This window comes from Carassius auratus, chromosome 14 (genome assembly GCF_003368295.1).
Source record: "Carassius auratus strain Wakin chromosome 14, ASM336829v1, whole genome shotgun sequence".
NCBI classification, from domain to species: Eukaryota; Metazoa; Chordata; class Actinopteri; order Cypriniformes; family Cyprinidae; genus Carassius; species Carassius auratus.
This window is the reverse complement of record NC_039256.1, coordinates 8,639,746-8,652,554: the sequence shown is the minus strand read 5'-3', so window position 1 is coordinate 8,652,554 and position 12,809 is coordinate 8,639,746. Positions and strand designations below refer to the sequence as shown.

Below are 12,809 nucleotides of genomic sequence, written 5' to 3'. Positions count from 1 at the left end.
TAATCATATTTTTATAAAACTACGTAAATTAACGATATGATTCGAAAAATTATTCGTTCATTTTGCTGAACGAGACTCAAAGGTTTGGTAAAATGATCCGAACTTCCCATCACTAGTGTAAAGCGTATCATCTGACAACCACAGCACTTTAAACACACTAAAATGCTTTCCTACTGCTGCTCAATATAATACTGTATACTCAATACTGTAATTAAGCTGCACCAAGAATATACAATATTCGGTTGCACTTTGTGTCCATCTTACAGTGTAATTATGCAAGTACTGAGAAATATTAATTCACTACATGAACTTACTCTATATGTTAGGATTAAGTACAAATGAGTACCTTTCGAAAGGGTAACACAGCTTTTGTACCTTTTTTTGTAAGCGTGTATGTAATAATTCTGGTTGCAACAAACAAAAAACTAAAAACAAAAACAGTCACGATAGGATTGTCCTTTGATAGTGCAGCAACATGACAGCCTTCTGATATGTATGCTGTTATGAGTAAACATTTTGATGGTTTTTGGCTTTCCACTGAGCATGCTTTTAAATGTATTGAAAATCTATCCAAGTAAACCGTATTTCCCATTTATTCTTTTTACTTGACACCTAATGACATATGAAATCTAACTTCTGAGCTTCATAAATTGACCCTACCGAGGCCTGATCCTAGCAACCCTGAGTTAACAGCCCAGATCTTTAAACATTACACCATCATACCCTCCTTTGAAAAACTGGATGAAAGAGACGAGAATGAAACATTGTGACTCATTTTTTCAGCTCATTTGGTGGTGTCTAAAGACGTCCTCTCTGAGCCCCTCCTGCGCTCCAGTGGCAGATCCTGAAACCAGAGTCGACGGCGTAAGAGCTGAGAGACACAAAGACTCTAGTGTCACTGCAGGACGCTGATGATGGGGGGCTGGGTAATGAAAACGCAATTAAAGATAAAGCAGGAGTGCCTTCTGAGAAGCCTCTATATATTATGCATGTATTATGTCGACATTCAACACTCATTCTAATATATAAAGAGATTTGTATTCTGTTTCTGTAAATGATTTTTTACCACAGCTATAGTCCATAACAGTGCATATCTATTCCAACCCAGGCTCTCTGGAAAACATCTGTTGTGTCGATAAGATATTACGTTGCTTTGTGCGCATTTCACCACAGTTTCAAAGTTAAATGTCCAGTGAGTGGCATTAAAATGCATGTTCAAAACTTAACCATGTCCTAATTTTTATACGACAAAGGGTTACTCCATCCCTTGTACTGTGCTTGAGATGTTTTTCTTAATAAAAAAAAACTAAAAAATAAAATAAAATAAATATATATATATATATATATATATATATATATATATATATATATATATATATATAAAAAAAGGTTACTCCATCCAAAAATGAAAATGTTGTCATTAATCACTTACCCCCATGTCGTTCCAAACCCATAAAAGCTTTATCTTCAGAACACAATTTAAGATATTTTGGACTTAACCCGGGAGGCTTGAGACTGCCAAATAAATAACAGTGTCAAGGTCCCGAAAATTATGAAAAGCATTGTCAGAATAGTTTATCTGCCATCAGTGTTACAACCATAACATTATATTATGACTTTTTTGTAAGCAAAGAAAACAAAAATAACAACTTTATTCACCAGCTGCACCAAAAGGATGCACTGTTTTCTTTCAAATCAAAGCTAAATACACGTAGAAAAAGCACATCTTTGTGGCGTGGCTGATACAGAAGAGCATACGCAGCATACAGGGTTATGGAGAGACACAGAGGAGACTATTGACAAAGGAATTGTTGAATAAAGCCATTATTTTTGTTTTCATCGCTTACACAAAATGCAATTACAATGATATTTCATGTGGAGAAGACTTCACTTTTAGACAGTCATGATTTTGCCTCCTGTTTTGATGAAATAAAGTGTTGCATTGCACCTGCAGTCATCTCTATGTGAACCAGCACACTGTTGACAACTCTCCGAGTCGCACATGGCTGGAATATGATTTCATCAAAGAGCTCTTGACCACAGCCACTACAGCCCAGCAATTTACATGTAGCGTAAAACCACCACACCATTCACACTGGGAAAAAAAAACAGCTCCATCGAGAGCTACTTGAGCCGAACAGCTCTGCTTATTCAGATGTGTACTACCACATTAAATTATCACATCAGACAGAAAGACGAGCGTGTTCTGTACATTATAGTGTAGTTAAACCAGGTACAGTGTGTTCCATGCACATGGCATTTTAATATGCTTTTAAATGTGATGAGGGAAACAAAGACGAGCACTTTACTGTGTGCCAAGAATGAGGGAAAAAATTAAAGTGGAAGTATACAGCTTTCCTGAAGGGTTTCTTTACAATGTAACAGCACCACAAATACAATTAAAACATTGCTAAAAACGTCTAGAGGACAACATGGGAGCACTTCTCCAAACACACCCAGGTTCAAATGTGGTCTGGGCAGACAGCTTGAGACCATGTTTTGAGACCAATATGCCATAAAACCATCATGCACAAAAATGTGATCTAGGTTAGCAGCACACTAGAGGATCTGACTATGTGTTACTTTTCTGTGATGGCAGCTTAAGTTTTGAGTCTACAATACCAAAAATACAATCTCGGTAGTAGGGCTGCACGATAAATCGCATGCAATATTTAATGTGCATCTTCTCAGTAAAGCTGGTACAGTAAACAGCGGTAAATCAATGATTTAAATGCCATGCTAGTTTGGCAGCTTGCAAGGTTTTAAAACCACAATGCCCAAACATGCCGTCTAGACGGTTCACTATGTTTTCAGACCATGATGACCCCAAATCCTGTCCAATTAGGCATCTCTACTGAAGCGTTCACATACACTGCAACACCACGACAAAAGCACAGCTAACACCAAACACTATTCTAGAGGAATTGCTATTATCTCAGAGGGTGATGTCAAAATCAATGGGAATACATTTTTTTGTATTTCATGTGTGATTTCATTGACAGGAGAGCAGAAACGCTGGACTGGCTCATGAACTTCAGCCTCAGGTGAGCAGACAGCTGCAGCGATCAGTGTGTGGAGATCACAGGAAGTCTGTAAAAGCATGAAAGGAAGATGTGTCTCAGTCCCTGAGGAGAAGCCTGAGCTCTCTCCCCCTCCGGCCATGAAAAGCAATCAAGAAGCTGAACAATCTCCCATGGACCTCACCTCGCTGTTTAATTACAGCGCAGCAGCCTGTCTCACTGAGCTTATCCACGGTCCCATATATATGTCTCAAACACACAAAATCACAGCTGTCGAAAAATTAAACACGTCATGAACCAGTGGTAGGATGTGACACGTCAGAAACGTAGTGTGGATGATGGTAGTATATGGTTTAAATGATTGATGGGACTATTTGGGTTTTCTAATGGCCAATGGATGATTTTAATAACTATAGAGCAATTGATTTCAGACCAAATCATTGTTTGTTGCAACCTAGACTTAAACTGCTGGTTTTGCACACTATTTTACGGTTTAATACTGTAAAGCTGCATTGACACAATCTGCGTTGTAAAAAGTGTTATATAAATAAAGGTGACTTGACTTGATCAATAATAGCTAATATAAAAGACCGCATTTAAATGTGCATGCATTTTGCACAGTATTTATGCCAAAATTAATTTGAAGCAGATATTGCGATAGCATGTGAGCTTACTGGTAGTTTTAGGAACTGACATAAAGTTGGTTCAGTGGCCTCATATACGATTTATTAATATTGATAATCTCAAAATGATCAAATTACAACCAATTAATCAGCTTTGATCTCACTAATTAACACATACTTGGTTTCTGACTCATCTAGATAGGTTCTAGCTACATAATCACTTAGCAAAACTGTTGTTGTAATGTGACTAACAAGGGATTTGTGCTGCTGCAGTAGCTTAGTAGAAAAGTAGCTTTCAGAAATCCCTGAGGCCGAGGTCCTTTTAATTAAACGCACAAAACAATACACTCACAACAACAGCGAGAACGCTTGGATTTCAACTCGAATCAATAAAAGTGAGCGTTTCATAAAGAGATGCATGAACACAAACAAACAAACAAACAATGGAAATAATGAGAGAAATTAAAGGAATGCTGCATAGTGAAGGATGAATCAGAATTCAGAAGCCACAACTGGAATGTCGTGGAATTTAACACATCATGCGGAGAGAAAAAAAAAAGAAAAACGGATGCATTCCAGCCGAGACCTTCTATTATTACACTTTAACAAATTTCTTTCTCAGGCAAATAAATCATGAATCTCGCTTTGGCTCCAGGTTCAAATACTTCATGATGCCATCTGGTCCCCTCAAAAAACATTCATCCTCATAGCCATCATCTCTGAGGGCATTGTTGTGAGGACCATAGAGAAGAAAACCAGCAGACGTTATGACTAAACGCTGGAGAAAAGAAGGAAAGAGAAACACTAGCCCATTGATAGACTTGTGACTCAGTGAGTGAGCGGCACAGATTGGGCTGACAGAGAGCTCAAAACTGCCAACAGATTCAGTTCTTTTATAAGACTATAAACAAACAGTCGTCACAGATGATCAGATCTGCACTAACACTAATAGATTTCAGTCCTAAAATGCATCCTGGAGCAAGTGTCTTTGACACGTCCTGACCCGGCCGTCTCAAACCAAACCTGGACGCTCAGCGATGGTCAGGAGTCACCGCAAGGCTCTGAGACCATCAAGTCCACAAATGATGTAATACTCAGACACAAAATTGTTAATGAATCCTAAAGAACTTGAGGTTGATAAGACAAATGCTGCATTTCTGTACTCTCACCAAATATGAATCACAAAGGATTTGTGCATAATGCATTTTAGTACGTTTTGGCACAAGCCGGCAAAAGTATTTTAGAAGAAGAACACTTACCCTGACAGCATCTTTGGGCATGTACAAGACTGTGCCTTTGATGGCCAGAAATGCTGTCTGGGTTTGCAGCTCACTACAGTATTGAGCCATGAATATGATATCCAAATATGATATCTAACCAAGCAGTCCACTCAAAGAGTCCATCCCAAAAAAAACGCTAAGGAGCCAACACTTTATGATTTTAAATAAGGCTCCCAAAAATGCCCTCTAGGTAGGAAACCAGATGCCCAAATAGATGTCAAGAAAGGCTGCTCGCTAGTTTTTTTGATATCATTGTGACCAAAAGCATTTATATGAGCAGTTTTTGAGATCATGATGTTCCAATGAGACTATGGTGCCAAAACACGCTTTCTACATAGGATTTAAGAAACATGCCCAAAAAACGCTTGGTTTTCAGCCAAGTGTCAGAAGTGAGCAGGGTTTCATGAGCCCAAAGTAACATTACTACACACACTACGAACACCTCCTCCTCATCATATCTCATTATACCAGCGCGCACTGTGTTGCAAGAGTCATGCGGTGCATGCATATTGATAAAGTGATGCGTTTTCATCCGTATCTCATGCAGAAAGGCACGCCAGATGACTTACCCGTTCCTTACGCTGCCAGATCAGTGCCTATTTCTAAATGCCGAGAGCTTTTAACGCCACAAAAGAGTTCGTATGTGGAAATAATTTCCGTGATCAGAGGCACTTGTGCATGTTTTCTCGCGCATCCCGGGCCTGCGTCAGAGAGCAGGTGGACGCGCCTCCCGTCAGTGATGGAGAACCGCGCGCCTCTATCGCTCCATCCCTGATGACAGCAGGAGCGTGTGATCAAATCTCCTCTGAAGCGCTCTCATCTGCTCCAGCACGTCTCCATCTGTGAGTCAGGAGCTGGATGCTGCCATTGTTCCGCGCTGTGATGGGCGCAGTCTCGTTGCGCGCTCGGCTCGTGAGAGTGAGAGTGCGCGCGCCCTCGGTGACGTGTGCGTGAGGGGGAGGTGCTACAGGTGAAAAGGCCAAAAAGTTTCCTTTTCCACTCCACCAAAACCAAATCTAACCATGCACAGTATACACACTGTGATTTTACTGGCTCGTATTTCTAAAGTAGGAAAATTGCTCATCATCTGACCGGATATGAGTGTTTGCAGTGCTGGGCATATTTGTATTCGTTACTGATTTGAGATTGCATGACAATTTTTTTTTTTTACTAATTTAAATTAGTAACGTAATTACATAACACATGTGATCCTTAACCACAAAATTATAAGGGTCAATAAATAAATAAATAAAGAGATTAATACATTAGTTCAATAAATAATCTTTCCATTTATGCATTGTTTATTAGGATATTACCAGTTTGGCTGAGATACAACTATTTGAATATCTGGGATCTGAGGGTGAAAAATAAAAATAAAAAAATTAATAAAATGGAGAAAATCGCCTTTCAGTTTGTCCAAATGAAGTTCTTAGCAATGCTAATTACTTATTAAAAAATTACGTTTTGATATATTTACGGTATGACATTAGCAAATTACTTTCATGGAACATGATCTTTACTTAATATCCTAATGATTTTTGGCATAAAAGAAAAATGGATAATTTTGACCCATACAATGTATTGCTATTGCTACACATATACAGTACCGGTGCAACTGATGGCTGCTTCTGTGCTGCAGGGACACATTTATAGTTTATACAATCGGACTAATTTTACATTACTTTTGACATAAATCGTTTTTAATAGCACACTCTTGTGCCATAGTGATATAAAAATATGAATAAAATAAAAATATATTCAATTCGTTGTTATTAACAGCATTAAGTGCATTAAACATTACATTAATCAAGGTTTCCAAAACTGGGGTTAAAAAAAAAAAAAAAGAACTTCTAATAAAAATGAATTCATCTGTTCATCAGTAATTCATGCAGTGTTGAAATATTGAGAAAATAGTTCTTAAAATTGAAATTATTTTTGCAAATCCAGTGGTCAAATGCTGATTGGCTCTCAATGTTAGTGACCGATCTCTGTGTCCACAAAACTGGAAGACTTTCTGAATGCATATAAGCTGTAGACTATTTTAGAAAAATAATTTAAACGATGAAAAAGAAGAATCAGAAGGATCTATAAATTCAGAATCGTTTATTGCTATTGTGTAAATAATGAAATTGTGTTCTCAATAATTTCCTGACCGTCATGTTGTTCCAAGCCTGTGTGAGTTCTGCTCTTCTGCCGAACATAAATGAAGAGATTTTAAGGAATAAGCCTCTAACAAGTTGCTGATAGCCACTTACAATTCTCCCATAGTGTGTTTTTTCCATGCTATGAAAGTCAATGGCTGCCAGAAAGCACCAGTTTTTAATTCATGTTGGTTTGAGTACTACAATGCTTTCCGTTTTGTGTGTTTGAAAACTATTTCAAGAATACTCCTGCTATTGCATGGCTAAAGTATCAGGAAATATCACGCATATATAAAATACAGCTGGATCTATGAATAGCAGCTGATTATAATAAGCAACAATATCCTCTAAAGCAGCCTTCTGCAATGCCCCGTGCGACGGGAATCGACAAGCAGAGCATTTTTCTTGTTTTTGAAGCACATTAGTTTTAGCCTTGGTCACGTCCCGTGAACCCCAGCTGAGTGCAGCAGGATTGGAGGAAGGCCGCTCTGGTTAAGGCACTTGTAGATGCTGAGAGCCTCTTATTTCCTTTCAAACAGCATAAAAGCTCGCCCAGGCGAAGACGTCTAAGTGGAACTCAAAGAACACACTCAGGCGTTCCCAGAATGTCAGAAAATCTCAGTCGCTAATGCAGAAATTTGCCAAGGACATGTGATCTAAATCTGAATATGCATTTCGTTTGTCTTGTGCTGCAGGTTGGGTGTAAGTTGCCGGGTTTCTCAGATGCAGGACGTGATCTGAGCTGAGGACATTCATGAGAACAGCTTGAACAGACGTAAAGCAGGATGCTATTTGTGTGGCTCGCACAAAAGCTGAGAGGGGGGCCTCGACGGGCTTTTATACGCCACAATAGAGAACCTGCAGATTCCATTTGTGAAGAACAAGTGAATGTACCAGAGCGACCGGCTCCAGAGTTCAGCTCATGTGACGTTGTGCATTTTAGAAAGAGCTACATTTTCAATAATTAACTCAAATCAGATGACACAGACTACAAAACACGGCCTGTAATTACAATATATTGTACGTGATCATTTCCAAGAACCCTTGCCAATGTTTGCATGCACTTAAGAATGCTATTTATATCTGCTGTTTATCAAGTCACAAAGCTCTCTCTATACGAAGTGCTGTGTTTTTCTCTCTCGTTCATGGAGCGAGTGCATCTTTGCTCAGTAAACATATGGATTCCAGCAGGTCACTTTGATTAAACGCACAACATCTGCTGTCATATTATTCAGCTCATATTAGCACAATCAATCATTAACCGAGATGATAGAGATTCATCAGGACTAATAAACTGCCACGAAGATACTCCGGCTTAAAAACACAATTATTTCTAATCGTGAAGATGTCAAGACAATAAAAGTTGTCAGGCAAACCAAATGAAACGTTTTTCATGCACTTTGAATACGTGTGCATTTAAACATTATTCATTTTCAAATACAGAAATCCCAAATGACAACTTTCCATTACTGGCTAAATCTATTTCTTTAATATAGTTTTATTTGTAAACCAAATCAATTAAATACATAATGACAGAAACACGTTTTTCTTTTATACAATTAACACCACCTTGACTCTTCTTTTACAAAAAAATACAATAAAATATATAAATACAGCAACATATTTTTCGTAAAAGATTCATTATAGCAGAGATGCATTCAAGTTATTTTATATATGAAATGCATTTTAGTGTATTATTCTTCCGGAGTCGTGTCATTGACCCCACAGCCCTCGTTCATCTCTCTCTCACTGATGAACATTATTCAGATACGCCTCTATAGATTCAGCATCTGGAACATGGGAAGACCTGAACATCACAATATGATCGGCTGAAAGAAGCATGCTCTCGGACACACAAAGAAGGCAGTTTTATTTAATACAAGTTGTTCAAAGACACCTCATTCAGATTAGATATAAATTAATGTTGATGAGACGCCAAAGGTGCCAGTGTTCACAGAAAATATCTCCAAAATGGTCCAGACATATCCAACACAATTCAAAAGACACTCTATACAATGTACTTCTCAAAAATATTGCATTAGTAATATGTACATGTGAATAGGGATGCACGATAATATCGGCACAATATCGGTATCGGCCGATAAAAGCTCAAAATGACCATTATCGGTATCGGCCGATATGAATATTTCTGCCGATGAGCCAAACCGATATTCTCCAAGTGAAATAATTGACCTGTTTTTCAGATGTGAATGTCAGTCTACATTTGTAAAATAATACATTTATGGTAGAATCAGTACAGAAGAGATACATGGATTTCTCTTCAGTAAAATTAAAGTTTAAATATATCAGTATATATTTGTATATATATCGATATCGGTATCGGCATCGGCCAAAATTATTTTGAAAATATCGGCATATCGAATATCGGCCAAAATCCAATATCGTGCATCCCTACATGTGAATATTAAAAACGACTCAAGATTTCCAGATGGACAGATCTATTAAAACGGGTTTAAATCAGCATGTGAAAATAAAGGCCTTTGAGGTTACAGAAGAATCACGGAGGAGGAAACACGTGACCCCCGTCCAGAAGAGGAGGAGCAGGGCTCAGCAGGAGCAGTTCCCGCAGCCCTTCACGCTGTTAAGGATCTCGTCCTGCAGCTTCTTGCGCTCCTCGTCTCTCTGCGACCGGCGCTCGGGGACAGGCTCGGGCCCGCCCGTGGCGCTGGTGTTTCTGCTGTTCTGTGTGCTCCACAGGTCTGCGTACAGACTGCCCGGTGTCTCCAGCAGAGCCTGATGACTGCCGCGCTCCACCACCTTCCCCTGCGAGAGAGACCACGCTGTCAATCACCTCACAGCTACATCAGCAACAAGTGGATCTGACGCCGCTTAAAGGGACAGCTCACACAAAACTGTACCTTCCAAACATGTAAGACATCCGTTCATCTTCGGAACACAGTTTAAGATTTTTTTTTTATGAAATCCGAGAGCATTTCTGACCCTTCATAGACCGCAAGGATACTACCAGGGTCAAGGCTCAGACGTCCCCAAAATTGTTCATGTTACATTAGGGGTTCAACCGTAATTTTGCGAAGCTAAGAGAATACTTTTTGTGCGGAAGCCCGTTTCTGCCACGAAAAAAACTAAACATAAAAAAAGGAGTTATTGCGACTTTTTTTATCTCGCAATTCACAATTTTTGTGTCTCAGAATTACGAGATATAAAGTAACAACTGCTAGATAAAAACCCACAACTGACTTTTTTTCCTCGCAATTGCGAGTTTATATCCCGCAATTCTGAGAACAAAGTCAGAACTGTGAGAAGTTGCACTGACCTTGTTTATTATTCAATAATGTGAACAGGCTTATATGTTTTATGTGCAAAGAAAACAACAATCATTTATTCAGCAATTATTCTCTCAGAGTTAGCGTCTTCTACCATTTAAGAGAATATCCCAGAACATAATCATTGTTGTTCATGTTAAAGACGAAGCGCATGCCTGCTGAACGTAAACAACTCTCATTACAGGGAGAGATACTGCTGAATAAATTGTGTTATTTTTGTTTTCTTGAGGCACAAAAACTATTGTCGTGGTTTTGCAAACTTACAGTTGAGCCGCTGATGTCAGATTGAATATTTAATGGATGTCCTGGTTTCTTAAGCCTTGATGGTGATAATATCCTTGCTGTCTATGAAAGCTCCAGGATTCCACAAAAAAAAATCCTAATTTGCGTTCTGAAGATAAAAAAAAAGGCCTTATAGGATTGGAACGACACGAGGGTGAGTAATTTATTTTTGGGTGAATTAACCATTTAAATATCAGCCTGTTCCTTTTAGTAGAGCATCATCCTTTTAGTAGTCTGGTTATACATCTCTAGTGAAATTCCTATATAGGCAATTAAATTTTCTGAGGTGCATGAAGGAAAAGTAATGCAACTAGTAGTGACTGTAGCCAGAAAACAATAAAATTACTTTTGAAAGGAGTAATTAGTAATGAGTAATAAATCAGATTTGAGTAACGAGCTTCATAAAATTACGGTTGAACCACATAAACTATGAAGATGATCGAAGATCTTACAGAGTAATTAATGACAGAATTTTCATTTTTGGGTGAACTATCTCTTTAAAATGCTTGCTACGGAGAAGAAAAGCACAAAATCAAACCTGATCTGTTTTTTTCTCTTTTTCCGAAAGTTTTTCTCTTTTTCCTCAAGTTTGAAGCTTGTATTGAATGCAATGCAATAAAATAATCTGTGCCACACTATAAATGAAAAATGCACACTCTGCCTTGGGAGTGTTTCAGGAGTCCAGAGGCTGTTATTCAGCATTAAACCTGGTTTCTTTGATTGATGCCTTGATATTCAGTCGCATAAAGCCTCCTGCAGTCAGAACGACTGTGCAGCCGCATCCAAATAGGAAGAACTGGGCAAAACAAGAGATGCAGGGCCATGCCGGGGCACTGACAGAGAGACAATGTTTGAGAAAGGTCTAAAGAGAGCTGAGACTCGGAGCGGGGATGCGGCGGTGTGGGCGTGCATGCAGCACTGCCTCTTAAAAGACTGCCAGCAACAAAGCCAAGTATGAAATGACAAGTCAACCATGTCTCCCGGCTGTTTGCTAGATACTTGCATCAATTACGACGCCACTTTTGCCAAAGCAAGACTCAAACCCTGCTAGTATTTTTAGCAGCTGTGTCACTGACAGCTCGGATCGCTGTAATTACGACCCATTTTTAATACACCACAACATTTGCTTCGGTTTCTTGGATCTGAGAGTATGATGTTGGTTGGTGTTTTTCCCGGCTGCAGCTGCATCACGTGCTCCACCCCCCACACGCATCCAGATTGAAAAGGTCTCCACACATGGGAGACAAACAAAGGTGTCGCTGAGCGCTGGGCAAAAGGTATTTCCACTGTTAATGAGCTCAAGATGTAAGGGCCCAGCCCCACACGCTGCCCTCTGCTCTCACTCGCTCGCCTCTGAAGCATGTGTCTACTACAGACTGAAGAAATACAGCAGTTAACACAGAGGGGAAAACAGCCTTCAGGCAGTAACAGTGGCATAAAGACAGTTTAATGCAAATGTTGTGACCATGATTTTAAATCTGCATTGGAAGTGTCTTTGCCGAGTTGGCTAGTAGGGCTGGGTATTGTTCAAAATCTTTCGATCCGGTGCCAATTTCGATACCTCAGTTTCGATACCGGTTCCTAACGATACTTTTTTCGATACCATATGTTTTAAAATCCATTTCAACATCAACACAAATACATTAAACACAACATTTTATTTTTCAGTTTAAAGCAAATGTTGACCATGTTTTTAAATCTGCGTTGAATGTGTCTTTGCCGAGTTGGCTAGTGAATCTTGTCTGCTAGTGTTAAAGCTGTAATTAGATGGTGTTTTCAAACGCACACAATTGTAACAACTGTTACTTTTTACCTGATTGCACAGATTCAGATTTTCTATTTTAAATATTTTTTTAATTAATGTACTGTTCATCACGGGTTACTATGTCTTTAAGGTTTTGTTCATTAAATTAATTATCAACTTCTGTGCATTTTGTCCAAAAAAAAACAAAAACAAAACAACAATATAATCTTTAAATTAATAGCTTAGCCATGAAACTATACTCTCGTTCTAATTGATTCATTTAATTTAATGTTCCCAGCCAATAAGAATCAAATGATTGCTATTTACCTTTAACCAGGACGAAATAAAGATTTTACAATCTATACCAAGAGCTGTCATGGCAGGATAATAATTAGAAAAATGTATGTAATTCAA

General features: G+C 38.7%; 1 protein-coding gene across 1 annotated transcript in view; it reads right to left on the bottom strand.

Moving 5' to 3' along the window:
- Window positions 1-9,472: 9,472 nt before the first annotated feature.
- abcb7 (ATP-binding cassette, sub-family B (MDR/TAP), member 7) overlaps window positions 9,473-12,809 on the bottom strand; it is a 28,081-nt gene continuing 24,744 nt past the window's right edge. Inside the window, exon 16 of the mRNA XM_026279749.1 lies at window positions 9,473-9,848. Coding sequence (XP_026135534.1) covers window positions 9,633-9,848 — 216 coding nt within the window. The 3' untranslated portion in view covers window positions 9,473-9,632. The remainder of the gene's footprint in view (window positions 9,849-12,809) is intronic.